Here is a 22,855-nt window from a genome sequence, read left to right as displayed (position 1 = left end):
AGCATGAACTCTTGGGGAGTTTAAACTAAAGGCAGTAAATTATCCTACCCTAGCACCTTTTATTTCTAACCACATCTTTTTCTAACTTCTTGTCTCCATTGCCAGATAGGGTACCAGAATGTGAGAACTTGTAATAATACTGCAACTACTGATGGCTTTTAACTGTCTTTTATTTAGTAGTTATTTTCATCTCTACTACATTTTGCCCATTTCATTGCTTTCTTTCTCTTACCTTGAGTCTTACCCCATTGTACTCCTTATGAAGTTGCCAAGACAAATTCACTTTTAACCTTTTTCAATGGATGTTTCTAATTAAAGTTAATATGAAAATTTATGCTTCCTTTTCTAAAATGTAGCTATGATTTTATACTTGCATATGTATTTAATTTTAATAGGTGATTCTACCTTATGTAGGCTTTAAAAGTTGTTAGTTTGATAATTGAAACATTACCTATCAAACTAAATGTGGGTACAGAATGATTAGAGAAGTCTGTTGACATTTGTAGATCCCCAACAGCTTTTCTCTTCTCAGTTCTTTATTTTTTCGAAAATGTCTTATCTAACTGTCATCACCTATGACTTCTAGTCAGGGCATCTTTTCTCAGTGGAGCCATATTAACCGAAAAATATAATCTCACAGCTTTATTCCCTCTGCCAAGGCAAAAAGCAGCTAGAGCTCTTTTGTGGCTTCTCTGAGAATTTTTGTTTTGAGTAATAACGTAGAATTGGTTGTGGATTATATTGGGGTGAATAATACAAGTCAAAAATTTCCCTTGTAGAATCTTGTACGCTACCTTTTTGGTAGGCAATGAAAAAGATACACTTATCAATGGATCTTTGAGAATGTCAACAGATTTAGAATTGAAAAAATTAGAAATTAAAACTTAGAAATTAAGGTTGTCTAGGTCACTTAGCATAAGTGTGGGGGTATAGGCTTTTTTAGGTGGGACTGAGAACGTGGCACAGGAATGTTACAGATAAATGTAGGAACTAGGATTTGACTCCTCATCTGACACCAAAACCCATGATTGTAACCATTATTATTTTAATTTTATAAATAGGTAGGATTGTGAATTCTTAGTTTTCAATTTAAGAGTTTAATTTTTAACTCTTAAATAATATTTTCATATCACATGAGGTATATGCTGTGTGGGGGACATTGAATAAGATTACTATACTGCTAGATGAAGGATTATCTAATTTAAAATTTTCATTTTCTTATCAAACCTGACCTAAATTTTATCCCTTATATACTTTTATTTTTTCTTAATCTCTTTGGTTCTTTCTGATCAGTATGAGATAATGGATTGGGGTAATTTGGAGACTCAACGATTTTGTCCCTTTTTGGGTTTGATCAATTTAATAACTTTAGAGTAATTGTTTCTGAGAACTAACAACTTTACAGGTGAAATTGAGGACCAGAAAGTAACTTCATTAAGGTCATGTATAACACTATGTAAAATGGTAATTAAGATTTAAAAGACGTGAGTTTGAATCTCAGTTCTTCAACTCTGTGACCTTGGGCTGATTTCTTTACCTCATTCTCAGTTTCCATATTTGTAAATAATTATGATACTCATATCAAATGAGGGAGTTGACAAAATTAAAGGAAATAATGTTTATAAAGGGTTTAGCGTAATACCTGGCACAGTAAACACTCAACAAAGAAAGCTAGCATAGAAAAAAAGTACAGTTTCAATTAAAGTATACACTATAAAAATCATGGACTATGTTAGGCTCATTGATTTTTCAAAATATGTTAATAGGAACCTAATTAAAATAATTTAAAGTTTAAAATCAATAAATTTTAAATAATTCTAAAGTTAAAAAATTTTTGGAATAGATTTATTATATACTTAGAATACTTATTTGAACCTAATAGGAAAATAAAAATATTGTTGTTTTTGGCTGTATTCATCTTTCTGAATCATCTATGTTTCTTACTTTATTTTTCTTATTAATATTACTTGTTGGACACATAACCATTGACTAACATCTCCACGAGAAGAAAGGGAAGGAAAGAAAGGAACTGTAATGTTTTTCTTGTGAACAAGCTTTACAAATGTTTAGTGGGGAGACAATTTGTGATTACTATATTTTCTCTATGTGTCTTGTCATTAGTTTATTTCTGAGCATATTAAAAGTTGGCTCTCTTGGCTCCCAAACTTAGCTAATTTATCTGAGGAAATTTGTTTTAAAAAAGTTCCCAAGGGTTTCCCTCCCCCACACCCTTCCCACCAAGACCTGCTACTCAGGCAATTCTGTTGATCAGCCAGATTTGGATACCAGTGGACTCTAACAATTATGTGTAAGCCCAGTGAAATCTTTTCATGGTATGATACTCTCAATCCTTTTTTTTTAAGCCTATAGTCACGTAATAAGGCCACAAATCTTACTCTGCAAGGTATTTATGACAGATATGTATCCTTTAATATAAATATTATTTTTAATTTTTATTATTTTTAGACTACCATATATCCCGTTTATGTTATTCTAGTTAGTATCTATGTTTCATGAAATGATTTATACTAATGTGCCTACAGTGAAGGACAGGGACTAGGGTGAGATGCCAGCAGAATGTCTAGGGCACAAAAGTTAAGGAGGCTCTCACTTTGAGCGTTGTGTAAGACATTAAATCTGGGCCCTAGATGCCTCCCTGGTCTCATCCTAGTCCCAGCCCTGCTCCACAGAATTAGGTTGCATTATAAATTATTTTGATTTTAGTTTAGTATAATCTCATACATGCTTGGATGTTTTATGAAAAATTGATGAAATGAAATAATATAGCTGAACCCAAACCTTTATTACTCAGGTTGAAAATACGTTAACTATTTGAAAAAATAACGTTATTATTCTTATTATTCCTGCATGCTCAGTAATTGTCAGAGCTTCAGAAATTCCATTTCAGTAGAATCTTGTCTGAAACTGAAATATGCTTGGTTGTTTTACCTACTGGCAGCTACCTGAAATTTCTTAATTTGAAACATAGAATTAACAGCTCTTAATTCAAAGTTATGGATGACCACTGAAGTAATAATAGTGACTCCAGTTTTACTGCATTTTTGTTAACAATTTTATAATTTTTTGAGAATTTGCCTATGATTTTTCTTTCCCTTTTTTTTTGAGTGCTACATCTGGAAATGCTCAAAAGTTGTTTGCCTTTTTAAGAGAACAGTCTGCAGTGAAAGTACAATTTCTTTAGAGGTAAGGTTTAAGTTAACAAATGATGAACCATAATGTGAGGAAGCATAATATTGTGAATTATTATTTGGCAAACATACCTAATGCAGGCATTAACTGCTGAAGCCATTTATAAAGTACCACTTGCAGAAAGCTTAGAGAGATAGGCTACACAAAACTTTCTGTGTAAACTCTCAGAATGTAAACTAGAGTACAACTTAGTTTCTTCAATAAGTACTAAATTCTATAAGTTTAAGTTTGATATGTTTGTAAGTTTCATGATTAATATTTATTAGAGTATGAAAGGAGCATTTAGAATCTGTTAAAATTTGTAGGTGTGACATCATTGTCAAGTCAGGAGTTTTATTTCTTAAAGTTAGAATTTACTTAAATGCACTTTTTTTCCTCTGAAATAAAATTTTATTTCTACTTACAGTGGTGCCAAAGTAAGTTTTCCCAAATAGAATTATTTAATATTTAGGTCCATTGATAGTGTTTAAAATAAACAAAAATAAACCTATTACAACTAAAGGTAGAGGAGTACCTAGATTGTTTTTAGCGTTCTTTTTCATGGCTTCTCAGAAGTGTATCATATTATAAATACATTCAAAATGTTTTGCTCTGAGGATATGTAGCATTCCTATAAAGGTTAAATCAATAAAAATGATTTGGACACATTCCTAAGCATGGCTAGAACAGGTAGCCCGTTGTTTTATGTACCCTTGAATTTCTGGAGCAGATCATTATGGCGTAGCAAAAGAACTTACTAAAAGTTGCTTTCTATGTGTAGATGCATCAGCTTTAAAAATAAGATTTTCTAGCCTTCTGGAAATGAGTATTTTTAAAGTAGCCCTGTATATATTGATTTAATTACGTATTTTAAACGCAGTTAAAGTTTGGAGCTTTTTTTCCTTCGAATGCAGAAGATACACCATAATTGATAAGGAAGAGGTACGTACAGGAAAAATGCAATGGCAAGCCTGTCCAGCAAATTTAGAATAAATGGTGGTGTTATGGTTAAAGAATCAAACATTATAATCGCAAAATTAGGAATTAGATGTGATTCTTTTCAGTCTTGCTAGTTTAGAAGAAAATTCTGTAGTAATTGGGATGTTGTTCTGTTCATTGGGCAGTTCAAAGGCAAGCTTTAATTTGAGCTTTTATTTTAGAAAGCGTATATATATCTCCTGTGCTCAGGGTTGGCTTCTCACTATGTTATTATTGCTAGGTAACTTTATTTTATGCTTTTGTTTGCATTTTTCTTGTTCATTTCATATGTTTTGGGTATGTAAGTTTTCATATCACACTATTTCCACAGCTGCTTTTCAAAAAATATCTTTATGCCAGTTTATAATAGTGAATAAAGTCATTTTTCTTAAAGTTTCCTTTAAAATAGTATTGAAAGTATTAGATGTTTTTGGATTAAAAATTTAAAAATGGAGTGAATCGACCATGTATTTCAGTGAAGAAAATTTAAAGAAAAGTAGAAAATTTGAGTTACATGTATTAACGAAGTTTTATTATAGAAAATCCCATCCTATCTTTTTGTATATGTAATTTATAATTACTTTGTAAATAAATGCTTTATAAAAAATTGTGTTATATTATTTGTTGGAACACATGATTTAATTTCATAGCCAAGAAAATGATTTGAATAAGTCTCATTAAAAATTTTTTATATATATAGAGTGGTTTAGTCATTTAATAATTAAATAATTTAGCAATTTAAGCCAATATTTTGTCCTTTTTAAAACATATTTACGTGTACCTTGAAAGATCCAGAATATTTATGAAAATAAAAATAAACCTAGTAATTAGCATATGGCTCTTTCTTTAGTATTAAACTAAAGAAAATTAGTGAATGGAATTAGTATTAGTGAATGGAATTTTTAAAAAATCTGTTCATGTGTTTTTTCCAATCATATTGGTATACTAAAATATTCTGCAGTATTCTTATGCATGTTAAATCTTTACTGCTAAATCAAGAATAAAGTTATAATACTCATTGTCCTTATCAAGCTAAGATAATAATGCCTTTTAAATGAGGTAGATATTAGTGGTAAAAAGTTTTTAAAATGTTGTTTTCCTCCTAAATTACAAAGAGAGAGTGTGTGTATGTATGTATATGTGTTTAGTTTAAAAAATTGGAAGAATGTAAAGAATCCTGAGTTTATAATATGAAAAAGGAGTTTCTGCTATGGAGAAAAGATTGGATTAATGTTCAAAGGCTGCATTACATTGACTTTTATGTATGTTTACATTGTTTTACAAATTTACTGTTGTACATTGTCTTTGTAAGTAGTGTCTGCTTTATGGCTTATCTTCTTAAATATTGTCATATTGGATTGACTCTTATATTTGTAACAGCAGTAGCAGTTTTCCTCCACATTTAGTCAAAAGCTGAATTATCTAAAAGCTTTACAAATTTCATGAGAGGTAAAAATTAATCTTACTAGATTATATTTTGTAAATAGTTATCTTACCTAATGTTAGGATGGTACTGTATTGATGGGAGTTTTCTCATAGATAACCTTATAATGTCTTAATATTTTTCAATTGGGTGGTTAGGTCCTTCTTATGAAATGGTTACATTTACAGTTATCAGTTTTATTGAAAACACACTGATTGATATATTGTGGATTATCAGTATAAAGAAGTTTTCTTTCTGTGATCCTATACTGTTGTAAAAATCTATAATCTGATAGAAAGTTATGAAATAAAATGAGAATTCACTTTTCTCCAAAAACAGTTATTATTGAGCTGTATTTACATAAGATATAATAAAGTTATTATTGATCAAAGGGAATCTGCAACCTATACCTTTTTGATAACTTGTGCGTCTGTTTTCTAGGATCAAGTTACAGTGATGCAGTAATGGGTTGAAATAATAATCGTAAAATCTAGCACATTATTTCATAGTAAAATAAGATAAATATGATCCTTTTCAAAGTGAAACCACATTGTTTAGATTAATTTAAATAATTTTTAATCATTTGGTAGAAATAATAATATCTTTTTCCTTAATGATTATCCTGGGAATTTGAAGTCTTAAATTAGAAAGTTCACTACAGAAATTTAAAAAGAAAATTACAGTAATTATTATACAAAAATATCAAAAATTAAAATTCCAATGCTTAAAATGCTTACCCAGGTTACTTTTTAATGAGAAAATATATAGAAAGTATACCTGTTTAGCTCCAAGCCAGAGATGTTCTTTGAGATAATATTCATAAATAGGGATCTATTAGCAGATTAATTTCATTCATATTTGCCCCTGTAAACTATAATAATTTGTTTGACTGATGTCAGTTTCTAATTATTGTTACTTAACTTTATAATTGCAAAATAAAGTCCTTGGGTTTTACGAGTATGGTATTGATTATTTTAGCCTTGAATTTCCTAGTAAGTGCCTAATCTTTGTTACTGGTTTTATAGATTGACATTTCTCTGTTAACATAGGTGCAAAAAATGATTATCTGTCATGAAAGAACTACAAACAGTACCTCAGTTAAATAATTTACAATTTTTTTTCCTGGTCTATAATCATTATTTCAAATTCTGTAGTCACTGGCATGTATGCATTCACACTCATGCATATGTATATACTATATATAAAAACTTTAAGCCAGATTGATAGCCAAAAGAAATTTAAGTTGAATATATGTGGCAAGTATTTTGTTTCTGTATAAAAATACGTCCATGTCCATATGAAGTTCTGTAGAATACCACATCATTATTCTAATTTTTCCAAAGAAAAATTGTGTGCATATGTATTTTTAAAACGTTATTGATGATTGTTATTATGACTTGGGCCTAGCATTTTTCCTTTTTTTTTTTCTTTTACTGAACTACAAAATAGATTAAGTTGTAAGATATATGAACATAACAAATACATAAATAATGGTTTGTCACACTCATGGTTCATGTAATTTTAGGGGAACCTATAAATGTGTGTTTACGTTCTTGGCTTTTTAACTTAGTCTTTTATGTAAATATATGTTTATAGTTGATGGTATAGTGGTTCTAGTAGACACCACTGATGTTAAAAAAAGTCAATGTAACTGAAATGTAAAGTAAAATTAATTTATTTCTCTTTGTGGCAAAAATTATTTGCTTTGCATAGGATATTTAGGTATACCTTGTTTGGAATGTTGCTGATCTAATGTAATAATCTTATGTATAATTTCTTAAGAGAAATGGCAGTAGAAATTGCTGAGCTAAGTCTTTAAACCAGTTGCCAAAATAATCTTAAATACAGTTCTGAGAATAATGTTAACTTGGTAAATTTTCTAACATCAGTGTAATTTTTAAGTATCTTAAACATTGTTGAAAATTGCATTCACTTCTTATATCTATATTTTGAAGATTTCCTTGTTTTGTCGGCAGTTGATTTAAAAGAGGAAACTATTTAATAAGGCAAACTAACACTTACCGTCTTTTATTTAGAGCCCAAATCACACTTCTGATGATTTTTGATCCTTGGCAATATATTGAATTTATAAATATTAACAAGAATATAGAATATAGGAAGTGCATGAGTAACAATTTTTTTCCCACTGCATGTAGTAAGTATGTGCTTAGCAACTAGCCTTTAAAGGACTCTCTTAATTCTACAGCTCCTCTTATTTGGGGATTGTTTTTTACATCTTGTTAAATGATGTTTCTATTTATTAGTAGAAGAAAGCATGTTTATGAAAATTTATGCTTTAGAGTTAAGCTTCTGTTTAACAACAAAAACCTAAAATGTTTGATATCGTGTTGTCTATATCCATCCAACACTGTTCCAAACCTTGAGTCCTACGTCCTTAATAAATAGTATAAAGAGGAGGAAATTCGTAAGAATTCTACATAAAGTGAAGATGTTGTCTACAATATAATAAAAGAGCTAAAATTTAATCTCAATTGCTATACAGGTTTTTAAAAAGTTTTATGGGAATGTGTAGACCATACATTTTGTGAATGGTCTATACGTTTATGTGTATTTGCTGTTGAATGGACAAAAGTTTGTGGTTGACTGTGGTTGAAAGTTTAAGGAAACTCCCTTTCAATAAGGTATAGAGTTTCCTGGTTATTTTTTTGAATTGTAACACATTAATCAAAATGCATATTCAGTGAATTCCATAATCTTTTTGAAATGGCAAGAGATTATATTAAGTGTATAATTTCATTATGTGAGACTTCCTTTTTTAAAGATTCATTTTAAAATACTAAGTATTTCAGATTTGATGAAGAATTTTCACATATTTCAGACAGTTAACTTAGAATATTTTATTCTTTGGAAAATACCAAGTATTGGAGTTTATTGTTATCTTTATTGTGGGAGTTTAATGACAGGGTTTTTTTTTTTGATAGAATTTTATCTTCAGTAGAAGTTAAAGAGTCCATTAATGTAGGAGAAAAAAATAATGCATTAAGGTAATCTATTGGGAAGTCCCTGCCTAAATTACCATTGGATTTGCTAGCAGCTGATTAATAATAAGTCTGACATGGTAAATGAGTAGAAAAACTAGTTATGCTTTGTCACAATTACAATTTTGGTATTTGCAGGAAGGATTTTTTTTTCATATTGAATTGATGGCATTTGTTTATTTGGCCACATGTAATATTTTTAAAGAGACACTAGAGGTAGACTGTTTCAGTGAACTCTTTATGTAAATATATCTCTGAAAGTTGTCAGGTAATAGCATTTGCAGTTTTAATGCTTTTGATGAGATTTTTCATGACTTCACTATTGACTTAGAGTTGCCATATCTTAGTATTCTGGAACAAGGGTTAGAATAGCATGGAGGGTTAGTATTTGTATGCTTTGGAAAGGAATTTGAGATGTTACCCTGTTTTGCCATCAGTTTTCAAGTAGCATGGGTGCATCATTAATCATCGGAAATGCAAAAATAAATAATCCAGTCCCATTAGATTTTTTTATATGAATACTTACCTTTTCCTTTTATATATATATACAGTTGAGGTATTTAGGTAACCCCTAACCTTTTGCTTCAACAAAGAAGTACAGTATAAAAATATTACCACAGTTTTCATGTGAGCAGCTCTTGAGAGGAAAAAAAAAAGCCCTCTAGATGAATATTTGTTAGAAAAAAAAGTTGTGATACAGAATGTCTTAACTCAGCCCCAATATAGTACTTGAGGACCACCAGTGTGTAAAATTGAAAGCACATGAGTTTTGAAGCACTAGAAAAGGTTTGTAATTGATTAGCGCTGCTTGAAAGTATTGAAGTACAGTGAGTTTTGATTTGTGAATGGTTCTATTCAATAAAGATTAATTCTGTGTGTTTGATAAAATCTTAGTGCCTTCAGTGAGTTAGGTCCCCCCACCTCGCAGTTTATTTAACCATCTGATATTTCAGTGTTCTTTTAACAAACTGGAACATTTCTATCTTACTGAATTTAACTTTAACATGACTGATTTAAACAAGTCAGACTATCAGTGATTAGCTCTAAGGGTGTAATTGAATAGATTAATATTTTGTTCTTTTAAAAGAACTAAATACATAATATAAATCATGTGTATTTCATGCCTTTCTTGTGATTTAGAGACCATCAGTTTCACACAGACTAACCAGCTCTTTTTCTATGATTTCTTTTGAGTCTTTTACATTTCAAAACATTTTTAAAAATTAAAAGTGAAATCTTTTACAGTTTTTTATGTAAAATTAGGATTATTTATTACAGCTCTAAACAGTTTTTAATATGAATCTTTGGAAATTACATTGGCATTTTAGCTTTATATATATATTAGAGTGGTATTCTGTGCTTGTTCTTGACTTTTTAGTTCTTCTCCCTGGATTTTGGAATTTAGCTCTCTTATTTTAGAAGCAAGTTACAAAACTCTGTCACTACTAAATCTTGAAACTATAAAATTATTATTGTTGATATGGACCAGAACTATTGTTTTGGAAATCAGTGTTAACACATCACATTCAATCAGTTACTATGGTCAGCTACAAAAGTTTTATGTAAAAATTTAATCAGTTAGCTGATATAGTTTCATAAATAAATTTTTAATTATAAAATACTCCACGAGTCAGTCACATCTATCATTTTCAACAGGCTTTATTTATGATAAATAGCAGATAGATTGGAATAGTATAGATGGAAATTTTTTGATTAATTTAAGGTAAAAGTATACTCTGAGATCCAGGTCACTGAGACTCCCCCCCTTCTCTGTTCTGTCTTTCTTTCTCTCTCTCTCTCATACATGGCACGCGCGCGTGTGTGCACACACACACACACACAGATTTTCCCCTCATTGTATTTGAGATGAGGCAATTGGTCAATGTGTGCTTTGTCTCTCATCTAGAAAAAGCCTGAACTTTCTTTTTAACTATTTTACAAAATTGGGCCACATGCTTAGGAAATTTCATTAGGTAGTTGTAATAATCATTATATAAGAATTTAAAGCCTGAATTGAGCTTTTAGACTTCAAATAGATTATAGAATGGAGAAATGTTTGCAATGTGATGGTAACCTATACATAATGTCCACTACTCACCTGTAATTAGTCTGGTGTTATAGGTTCATGTTAGGTTCTCTATCCAGGCTCTAAGATACTATTTGGGGGTTGGGGAAAGGAATGGTGAAATCAGCTTTTCAGAAGAGGAAGAGTTAGTTAGAATGTTAAAAAAAATATGACAGGCAACAGAAGATGATCTTTATTTAGTTCACTATTATGCCTTGCTTAGAAACTTGGTCAAGTTTTGGAAATTTTAATACAGAATAGTTATTAAGAATGTCACAGAAATACAAGACCCCTGATATGACAGAGTAAGAGGCATTTTAATATGTTATTTGTGACAGCTTTATTTCTAAGGTGGAAGTATTCCTTGAAATCTCTTTTTGTTCCTGATCTGGTTAGAAAAATATATATATATTTTTTTTTTATAAAAAACAGTAATACTGTGAAAGAGTAACTTAACTGCTTCTCTTATCCCTCCCCGATATCCCTATTATTCCTGTTTCAAGTTATCCCTCCATTATAACAATAGTTTAATCATTTTTTTCCTTTCATTTCTTGGTTAGTAATAATAAAAGTTCCCATGTGTAAAATGTGCTGTAATGCAGCCTAGTTGTATTTATATTCTGCTTCCTTAATGTAGAAATTTTTAGAGTAATGCTTAATAACCTCCATTAAATTTTTAAAATAATCTATGATTATTATATTGTATGTATTATAACTGAGGGGGCCCACTTACAGCTATTGAGGGAGTCACTACAGTAATTTTACATTTTTTGTAAAATACAAAGTACATTTCTCCCACCCTTTAAGAGAAAACTTTTTTTCTCCTTCAGGTTTAATTATTTCTCTTTGACCTAAACTAAGACTGATTCTCTAGTAGCAGCCAGTTAAAATGTGTGAAGTAGGAGGAGTAAGGGAAACTCCAATCGTTAGTTGTAAGTTAAAAGCAAAGTTAATATAGGTATACGTAGCAAAAGGATTTATTTTAAAGGATAAAGGAAAATTTTGAAAAACTCACTTTGTAGTTGGAACATGCTGGACATCATAAAGAGAATCTTGTAAGTATTTAGTTGTTTAACTATAATACTGTGTCAGCTGATGAATGTTGAAGTCATTTACATATCTGTATCAACACTAACTTGAAATTAAATATTAAGGGACTATATTATGCCTGTTTTCTTTTGAAGTCCAGCATGATTTAGGGTATGGCTCTTTTAAATCATGCAGGGTATCCTTATGGAGCTTTATTTTTCATGAGACTAAATGGTATTCATTTTGGTGGGTCCAAGAATATGATTAAAAGAATCTTATACGTTTCAATGTTTGCTATATGTTTATAAGAAGTTCTACATATGGATAATAGTGTATAGATATAAAATTAAAATTATGTAGAAAAATACAATTGCATGTAAGTTTTAAAAGACTTCTGTGAACTTTTTAATATCCTGGGCAACAATAAAACTTTTAAAAATGGCTATGATGTATTTATCATTTTATTTCAGTTGAATGTATGCTTCAATTATATAAAGTTGTTTAGAAACAAACTTATTTAGATACCTTGTTATGTAGCTTAGAATTATAAATAGATTTCTTTTAGCTGAGCTAGTTAAAATGTGAACTGTGCTGCAGGTTTATTTCTGTGTTATACATGGTAGACCATGATGTTAAGATAATTCTGTGGTCTGTTATTTTGTAAAATTGCATCCTTTTTGAAGTTTGCTCAAATATTGGGAGCTGCCGGAGTCAATAATTTATAAAACTTTGATTAATTTAGCATCTAATTTTTATTCTGGTGAGGGTTAATGAGAATATTACACTGTTTCTTTACTGTTTTAACATCTTCATTTCTGTAACTCTAGAAAACATTTTGATTAATGTGAGATAATTTAATTTTGTCTATTTCAAGTCATTATTCCGAGAATTAGTTAAGTTACAGATTCCAAATGCAAATATGTACAGCAATTTTATTTTTCAGTTTTTAATGCAACAAAATCGTATTATTAGGATCTTTAATATACTGTTATCTGGAAAAGCTAGCAGTTTAAGAATCATACCTTTATGTTTAACAGGTTCATATCTTATAGGATTTTAAAATATGATAACACTTACCCCAAAAGAAGTTTTGCTGACATGGTGTCACTGTGCTGAAGAGGCTGTTTGATGCCATAGTCCCTCCTTTTTTTTTCAGATAGAACTTGTATTCTCTGTTGTAAATACTGCTTGCAGCCTTAAACTGAAAATACAAACCATACCCAAACCTTGTTTTAGTTTTACAGTATGCCTGGAGTACATAGACTTTATATTTATTTTTTTCTGTCAAGAAATTATGTAGCTGGTAACATGTGAAAAGCAAGGAAACAAAACAAAAAGAGAATGAGCAAATATTTGAAGGACCTACTATTACTGCATAGACTGTGGTTAGAGAGCACTCACTGACTCTGTTGGTCTCGGTGGCTGGTAGTGACCTGCGGAGATTAACCATTTAAAAACCAGAGACTTCTTGCTGTCCTCCTGGAGAAAGTTTGCACCGCACTTGTGGTTCTGTGGTTGTTTGTGAGGCGAATGAAGCATTCACACAATCCAAAAAAGCAAAAGCTTTAAAACTCCTTTTTTTTGCAAGCACTATTACTGGAGAGGCAGAATCATGTGGTTTGTGACCTCACAGTACTCAAAGTAAAGTGGGACTGCCTACCACTGTGGCTTTCCCCTTGCTTTTTTTCTCTCTCTCTTTCTCTCTCTCTCTCTCTGACAAAAGGCTTGTGGTAAGGCCTTTCCTGGCATCCAGAAGGATATAGCTTTTTAATTTTTGTGACTCATGAGGATTTGGATAGAATACAAATGCTGAAGGAGCCCAACTCCTGTAAGGTTAAGCATTTGTAGAGCAGAGCTCTGCAGTTAAGGGCTTTCCTTTCTACCACCCCCTATCTTTTCTTTTCTTTTCTTTTTTTCTTTCTTTCTTTTTTTTGCCTCGTTTTTTTTTGGTTCATTATTGTATTTGTGGAAAAATGAGAAAAATTGGCTCAAGAGGCTGTGTGAAATTCTGAACAACAGTGATGATTTACAATAATTTATATCTTTGGATTGTATCACATTCTGGGGTCTGCTTCATATTTGCTGGGTGGCTGGATTCCTTCTGTTTTCCTTTTTCTTGTCTTCTTAAACTTGTGAATCTGTAACTCATTGTAAAAAAGTTTACCTTTCTTAAAGTCTGGTTGCAAACTGCTTGCTGGGCTTCACTGTAATTGGCTGTCATGAAAGTGTTAGTCTGGGGATTCCTTTACAAACATTCATGTCTGTCTAGTTTATTATCAATATTAGACGACAGCTCCTACAGTAAAGATTAAATATAATGTTTTCTGTATACCTTTATCTCATGACTAGTTTGAAAATCTTAAAAAAAAAGAATGGCAAGAATTATAATAGAATTTATTGGATAAATTTAGTTTTCTTTATGATTGTAATAATTTTTCTCTTTCAAAGAAATGTATTTATTTTATATAATTCTTTAGTTTGTTTTGACATTAACAGAGCTTTTGCTAGCAAATCTTTCACATATAAAGTAAAATACTTATGTTGTAACTTAGATTGTTCAGTATTAGATTTTATGAGCTCAGAATGGAGTGGGTTAACAGAAGCTGTATTTTTTTGTTTATAATGGAAGCTTTGAAATAAATTACAAAATGCTGTGTATAGTAAGGAATAATGCACCCAGACAGTATGTTAGTCGTCTCGATTTGCTAATTCTGATTCAGAAGAAAATTGGAAACATCTTTGGGAAACTATCTCCTTTTTTGCCCCTTTGGACAAGTATGTATAGAACTCATTTTCTTATTAGGATGATTATATATCATAGGCATTGAATTTTATATTTATGAATAGAGCTTCCTGTTTTCATCAGTTGGGAGCGATGGAGTATTTTTCAACAAAAATTATAAAGGCGAACAGACCAATTTTCTAGGCATTTTTTGCCATTTATCCATGCCATTCTGAATTTGCATGTTAGACTTCTTCTTAGTGTGATAGTAACTAGGAGTGGCGTGAAGTAAATGACTGGGAGGGTAGGCGGAGACAGTGAATTACAAAAGATTATTTGGCACGTACAATGGAGTGAGGGCTGGGGAAGCACTCAGAAGGGTGTTAGAACTAAAATATCCCTGCGTGTGTTCTTCTTAGCACAGTTTATTATCTGCTTTTGGTTCATATTAAAGATAACTGTACAAACATGCTCATAAGTTTCTTTACAAAAAAAAAATTGATTTTCCCAAAATACCCTGGGAGAATATGGGAATGATTTTAATTCTTCGTTATTCAAATGTCCAGAACCTTTTCAGAATAAACTTTCAGTGATAAAAAAGCAGAAATATATTTTGGTGTTTTATTTTAAATACAGATTTATCATGCCTTCTTGTGCATGTAAACGGGTTTTCCATTGAAAAGTAAAAGCTTTCATTTATTTAACATGCAGTTATTCATGCAAAGGAGAGAAAAATTATTCAGTTATTCTCTTTCATAAATAAGGTGTGCCAGTATGATCTATATCTCTAATTAGTATTCAGGGTAAATAAAAGGAGAGTTTTTGTCTATATAATTTGTGGAATTTCCAAACATAGTTCTATATGCACATATAATAGTAGAATCAGGCAATTGGAAAAATTTAGGTAGCTTCTGTAGTATGATAAGTTTTCTTCTTTTAGAATGTTTATGCATCAGGATTCTCTGACATGTATGTCTTACAACCGCATCTGACATGTATGTCTTACAACCGCAACTTTTTGCTGAATATTCTTTACCTTAAAAATTTTTATTATGTATACTTTGGCCCTCCAAATTGACCTGATATGAATTTGAATAATTTTTAATATCTGTTTGTCTTTTAACTGCTTGTCCTCTTTTTGCAGGTAACCTTCCTGCACATAATCTTTGGGTCAAGATCATCACTCTTATTGCATAAGAGTTTAGTAGATATTGTTGAATATGCCCTTTCTCTCCTGTGTGAGACCCATCAAATTCTGTCTGGAGAAAGATAGTGAAATCATGTGCTTTAAAGTTTGTATATTTATTATCCACACGTATTTTCCCCCCAAATAAAAAATGTATTCTCTTTGGAGCAAATATTGCTTTGTGGTAAAATTTTAAAAACAATAGTGAGTGCTGGTACACATTTGATAATTGAGAGTATGTTTCATTAGAAATGGTTTACTACATGTGATCAAGAGAAATTGATTCAGAAAAGTCACTGCAAATAAAGCTCTTCATTATAGATTTACCTTGCTTATAATCAGAAATGGAAAAAACTTTTTTTTTTTCTTTTTAAAGACCCTTAAAACTTCATCCTTTTGGGGGATATGTTAGTACTTGCTGTGTTGAAATAAGCAACAAGTGTAGGTGTACTGTATGAGTTATGTACTTTAATGCCATGAAAATGATTTTTTGAAATGAATTTAAAAAAAAACTCAAGACGTTAGTATCTTGCTTTCCTATTATTTTGTATTTAAGAAAATTTGTCACAATTGATCAAATTTTTAAAAATACCGAGACATTTAGAGTGTAATAGTATGTGTTTAAATGCTACATATATCTTCATTGTTACCTTTAGATTAATTTATTTTTCAACTAATGATTATGTTTTAATACTTTAGTTTTACTTTATCAATATTGTGTTCATTTCTACGCAATCTTATTTTTAGGATTGTTTTAGTCTTCTATTGCTACTATTCTATTTTTCTTTTAGTTGAAAAACAGTTGGAGCAAATGGTTTGATGTAAGAATTTTATAAACTGTAGAAGTCCTAATTTGACTTAAAAATGTTCTGATTTCGAGGTTTTAGCAAGGAGCTTTCTTAATTTATTGTTTCAGCTTGGTATGTCATGATTTATTTTTCTTATTTTTATTTTTCTGAGAAATTTTCTGTTTTCGGATTTGATGTGTAGCTGTTTAAGCTTGTATATATAGCATTTATTCACCTTATGTTAATAACTTAAAATATTTTGTATGAGTCAAATATGTATAGTTTCATATTTTAAATTATGATTATGAGAAATGAATTGCACTTCCTTATTTTAATGAAGTATATGTGTATGTACACAACTGCATGCACATGTGTCTGGTTGCATATGTACACAGGCTATTATTTTGTGGTGCTTTTTGTAATGAGAGTATTTTCCTTTCTTTTTCCTGTTTAATTAGATCATATAAAAGCCCAACTCGGCACCATTTCCTTGATCCCTTGAACAACTTCATTTGGTTAGTTTTAGCAGCTGTCTAAATGTGAGATTATATGGAAATTGGATGCCAAAAGAGAAAATACTGAATCAATCTCAGTCTCTCCCTCTCTCCTCATTTTTTCCCTCTCTTTCTCTCCTCCAGGCTTTTTGGGTTTTTCTTTCCCTGTTTTTAGATTTCTATACAATCTCTAAGTAGATTTTTAACATTCTAGTAGGGTATGTTGACATTAATCCTTACTTATGAATACCTACGTGGTCGATTTGAAGCTCTTAACATTTATTGCAAATGGTTATATTCTGATATATTACACCTCATTTGTTAGATACTGTTGGCATCTGATTACAGAGATATTCTTTCTTTTAGCTGTTTTTGTTTCTTGAATACTTTCTTTATGCTAATTTACTTTTAACACATTTTTCTCGTAACATTAACACCTTAATTATGAGGATTACTTTGTTTTTTTCTTGAATAATACTTTGAAATGCAGTGTGACCCATACTTGTTTAATGTAGCCTGTGTAAGTAATTCATGTTTCTTATAATTATTGGAGCAATTCATCTTTTAATGCTGTCATTTTTGTAAGAATAAAAAAAAGCGAGAACTTGCTGAAAATATGAGAAACATGCTCATATGACAGCTGAGGATGTGGCTAGACTAAAGCAGGAAACTACTACCCACAATGCAATGTTACATACACTACCACTTAATAAAATTTATATCAAACATGCTACTGACAAAACCAAAGAAAAATAATATTCCAACTATGCTAGTTGATGTATCTAGGGAGAAGTGAAAGTAATCTTTTTAGAACCTTTGTAGTTAGAGGATATAGTAAATGAAACTGCGGGACATCATAGTTCATTGGAGCACTGCTGTAACTTTGCTGTTGTGCTATGGGACTTGGTTGTAGGGGAAACTGTTTTATAATGAGAACCTTTTGGATATTAGCTTTCTTGGAAAAGACACAGAAGGACACCCCCTCTCTTTTTCAGTTGAATTGTTTAAGTACTAAGTAGGGTTATTTAGATGTTGTCATCTAGAGGGAAAAATAAGTTAGATTTTGAGATATTCATTGTGATTAAACTTTTTATATAGTCAGGTATGTTTCTTTACAGTTGTATTAAGTTGTCTTTTATTGCTGGGTTGGGCGTAGGGCATGAATTGTTCACTAAGGGCATAGTTCTTTTCAAAGTAATGGTTTTTCTTGCTTTTTATGTTAATCTACCTATAGTTTACCAATCAGTCCATGTGCTTTTACTCTGTAGGGAGGTTGGTCTAAAGCAAAAATGTAAACTGCTTTTATAATGTGGCTGAAAAAGATATTAACGCATCTTTGAAAAAAAACAGGTTTTAATATATGTAGGATTTCCATTTATAAATCTTAATCTGCTGTGCTCATAGCTGTCAGACTTCAGCAATTTTGATGAAATTAGTGTCTTAGTAATTTAGATGACTTTTGAAGTTTTATAAAGGAGGTTGTTTAAGGTTTAAATAAGGGAACATAATAAGAGTTTTTGAATTGATAACTAATGTATAGAAGTTTTATCAGAGGAAGAATACAAAGGATAAGTTACTTGTAAAAGATCCTCTCTGAGTATGCGTATTCCAATATATAAATTGCCAGTGTTTTATTTCAGAACTGGCACAGTAATTGTCATCTCATCATTTAAATGTGAATATCATTTCTTTATCTTTATTAAGGATGATTTGCTTAATTGCTTAAAGTTTTTTTCTCCTTTAGAAACTACTTATCAATAACAGCTGTAGCACTGTGGCTTTTCTCCATGGACTCATGGTGGTCTTTGGAACAACGTTTTTCAACTTTGACAGGTGAGACAGAGGCTCTCCAGTGCCACTGCTTTTGGATGAATCTAACTGTGGTTGGAGAAAGTGCATCTTGCCAAAATATATGGGTGAGACCACACACAGCCTTTAAAATAGTTATTGTAGGCTTATTTTTAGGAATACATGTCTTGACAGTTCTTTTATTTGCATGCCAGTTTCATTACTGTGTATAGATTTTTCATTGGTTTCAGTAAAGGCGATTGCAGATTTAGGTCTCTATTCGTTAAACCTCATGTATAATTTATATTGAAAAATACTCTGAGTTCAAGCATAATTAACAATATAGCAAATATGTTGAAAATGAGGAACTAGAATACTGATCTTTTTGTTTTTATAAATTTGACAGTATTCCCTTTGGAAATCTCAGTTTCTCAGCAGTGAAAAATTGCTCCAATTTGAACGTTAAGATTAAAGAAGTTAGAGGAGAATGTTAAAATTTTCATATGCTTTAATTACATTAATACGAAAAATTTGTAGTTCTTGTTATTCAGAAATTATTTTCTATAATATTGTTATAATAGAGCATTGTTTAGAATATAAGTTTTACACTTTAGTAAAATCTTGAAAGCATAGAAACTAATTTTGAAGAAGTCATTTTCTTAATGCATAAGCATAAATTATCCAGTCTTTTTATGGAATGATTAAAACTTTATTCAACTTAATGAACTCTAAAGTTGTTTAAATACATTTAATAATCAGTATTTTTAGTCTTTTAAAACTGGCTTGAACAGTGACCAGTAGAGATCACTCTTTAGACTTTTATAAAATATTGTTTCTTTTTATAAAATGATATATTTGGTTAATTATTCATGATTTTTATTATGTTATTAGTGAATATATTAAAATTTAACTTCTTGAGTCCTGGCAGGTCACCAGACTTTTCACTTGATAATTAATCAATATTGCTTAGGTATTTATCTATAGTAAGTTTTAACCATCCAAGATAAGATTACAGTTTCATTCTAGTTAGTTTCGTAGGTAAAACAGAATCTACAGAAATAATTGGAAATCCAGTTTTCTCCCACTGTTATAGAGATATCATTCCATTGATGAGTGAGGTTCTGGCAGGAAAGTACTAGGGAAATTACGTTCCTACAGTTTTTCCAGAGAACAAATTTATGGAAAAAAGAGAGAACATAGTATTTACAAATAGATCATTTAAGGAAAGATTTGGTCATTGCCTCTCAGAAATTAGCATGTATGTAAACCTTGATTAGATGCTAGATTGAGAAAAGAACTGGATAAGTCACTTTTAGGATATTTGTAAAAACTCAAATATGGATTGGATATCGATGATACAGTGGAATGTTTATGAAATTAGGTATGATAATGCAATTGTGCTTACATAACAGAGTATGCTTATCCTTAAAAGTGGTACATGATGAATTATTAAATATTATGAAGTCAATAACATAATACAATAAAACAAAATGTTAATTGGTGAATCTAGGTAAAGGGCATGTAAGCATTTATTTTACTACTTTTCAGCTTAAACAGTGAATTCTGTTTTTTTGAGACAGAGTTGGATTTTGTTGCCTGGGCTAGAGTGCCATGATGTCAGCCTAGCTCACAGCAACTTCAAATTCCTGGGCTCAAGGGATCCTCCTGTCTCAGCCTCCCGAGTAGCTGGGGCTACAGGCATGCATCACCACGCCTGGTTAATTTTTTCTATTTTAAGTACAGACTGGGTCTTGCTCTTGCTCAGGCTGGTCTTGAGCTCCTGAGCTCAAGTGATTCTCCTGCCTTAGCCTTCTGGAGTGCTAGGATTATAGACGTGAGCCACCACACCTGGCTTTAAACAGTGAATTCTGAAAGGTCAAGCATTTTATGTTTAAGGAGTATAGAAATTTGATTTCAAGTTGAAATCAAATAAACAGTTGTGGAAAATTCACTTGTATGTATAAATACTAAATTTAAAAAAATTTGTGAAGATGAATAGGTTGGACTGTTTATAGGAATTTTAGATTTTAGTTTATAGTTTTATGTTTTATATTTAAACTTCATTCACAGTAAAACATAACTAGTTTTCACAAATTTATTCATGGCAAATATAAATTGAAGATGGTAAAATATTTTTGAAAATCCAAACTTTAAAAATTTCAAGTTTGTGTTATAGTAACTCAAGGCTAGAAAGATTTACTTATTTATCAGAACGAGCATCTGTAATTGGTATGTCATTTATTTATTCTTAGGTAGATGGTTCTAAAATATATAAAAGTACTTTAAAAGGTTTGTTCACATTAAATACTACTAAATTGTACTACTATTACTACTAAATTGTTTGTACTACTGAATTGTACTTTTTCAAGAAGTATTTTCATGAGCAGAAGCCTACATCTATATGCAGAGTATTAATTTTGAATTTGTGTTACAGTAATTGATATCCTATCAGGGCTTGACACACTTTTTCTAAAGGGCCAAATAGTAATTATTTTCAACTTTGTGGGCCATTAGGTTTCTGTCAACTACTCAATTCTACCATTACAGTCTGAAACCAGACAATAAGTGAATGGGTGTAACTGAATTCCAGTAAAACTTTACTTATAAAAACAGGCAGCTGGACCTCGGTAGTAGTCTGCCTACTCCTGCCAACTTATATGTAGAACTTTGTGGCCCAGTGGATATCCTCTTACAGAACAGACAAGAATGATTTGTAGTAATGATAATCAAGTTTCTTATTTACATTTTATAATAGAATTGTTTCTTAAAAGTATTTATAAAGTTTTTTTTTTAGTTTATTATGTCACAGATTGTGTCTATGTACTTAATAACCATCTGTTGAATTGAGTAGTGCACGTTCATCTTGATCATGTAATTGTTATATTGTCTATAATTATAAGCTACCCTGAAACTCTTTTAGGGATGAGGTTGGAATCCAAGTAAGTAATCTCGATTGGAGTCCATCTCCAAATTATCATATATCTTAATATTTATTTAGTTCATTATTGCTAGTAAGATGTTAAGATTTATATAATTCCTATCCACAGAAGTATTTCCTCTTTTAGAATTCATTAGATATAATGCCCAATCATATTTTTCCTCTCTTTTCAGCCATATTTGAATTTTATTCTGAGTGGAAAAAGGTACTTATTTTTGGTATTATTTAATCTCCAGAAACATTTATTGCATCTATCATTGGACATAATATCCAAAGTAATTTCCTGAGGTTTCACCTATATTAGTTAGACTTTGAGTATTACTTATTTGATGATGATTAATACTGAGCAGGAAAGTAGTCATCTTTTTGTATTTATATTGGTAAAGAGCAAATGAATCCGTATTCTGATCTGAACTTCAGACCTGCAGTGTATTAATACTTAAGGTTTTGAATAAATGAGGTATATATAAATGAAATGACTTTTGAGTAACAGCTTACAATTCTTGTTATTGTACACTTTATTTTATCCATGATCATTTTAGAGAATTCCAGTTATTAGATATATAACTAAGGGTCAGACAGTTGAAAAATTATTAATTGTCTCATAAAATTTTGGTATGGAGGAGAAATCTGCCTATTCCTACTCCCTTACAAACTCTAGTCATTGCCTAGTTGCCCTCATTTATGATAAAGTTCTGAAGCAATTGTTTTCACATACCCCTCCCTCCAATATTTAGCCATAAGACAGATACTTAAATCATTATAAGTGGTAAGAAAGATAGCTTATCTGGGAGAGAAACTCAAGAAAAAACAAATGCACAGAAACTCAGAAAGCATCATCCAGGGGGTCATTAGTGTGAGGGCAGATTGCCCTCTCTGCCTTAATACATTTTAAAAGGTATCAGTGTGTTGTACCAATTTAATAAAGTAGTTGACAGGAGGAACATTTTGTTAAACATACTTTGTTTAAAAATACTAGAAAATACTTAGTATTTATGTAGGGACAATTTTTATGTAAAATTACTAAATTAAAAACAATTTTGACATTTAAAGTTATAATGTTCACTTAGGAAAATAAACCTCTGAGATATAAAATTTGCATACTAATAAATGCTTATAGATTTATTTTATTTATTTTGCTGTGTCTTAGTAGTATTTTAGATCTCTAAGACTCTTCCCCTTTTAGTTATAAATCTATTTTTTTTTAAAATTGAAAAATCCTGAAGATTAGATATTTCTGAAAGAATTCATGGATT

The 22,855-nt window shown here is 30.5% G+C and overlaps 2 protein-coding genes across 3 annotated transcripts in view; one reads left to right on the top strand and one right to left on the bottom strand.

Moving 5' to 3' along the window:
• Positions 1-12,833, bottom strand: part of RUNX2 (RUNX family transcription factor 2) — a 205,679-nt gene extending 192,846 nt beyond the window's left edge. Inside the window, exon 1 of one of the 2 annotated variants that reach the window (XM_069487787.1) lies at positions 12,761-12,833. In XM_069487787.1, coding sequence (XP_069343888.1) covers positions 12,761-12,818 — 58 coding nt within the window. In that variant the 5' untranslated portion in view covers positions 12,819-12,833. The remainder of the gene's footprint in view (positions 1-12,760) is intronic. The other variant, XM_069487788.1, reaches the window with a different exon arrangement.
• Positions 1-22,855, top strand: part of SUPT3H (SPT3 homolog, SAGA and STAGA complex component) — a 427,271-nt gene that overhangs the window by 30,229 nt on the left and 374,187 nt on the right. The gene's annotated exons all lie outside the window — the stretch shown is intronic.

This window comes from Eulemur rufifrons, chromosome 15 (genome assembly GCF_041146395.1).
Source record: "Eulemur rufifrons isolate Redbay chromosome 15, OSU_ERuf_1, whole genome shotgun sequence".
Taxonomy (NCBI): Eukaryota; Metazoa; Chordata; class Mammalia; order Primates; family Lemuridae; genus Eulemur; species Eulemur rufifrons.
This window is presented reverse-complemented; position numbering and strand designations above follow the sequence as displayed.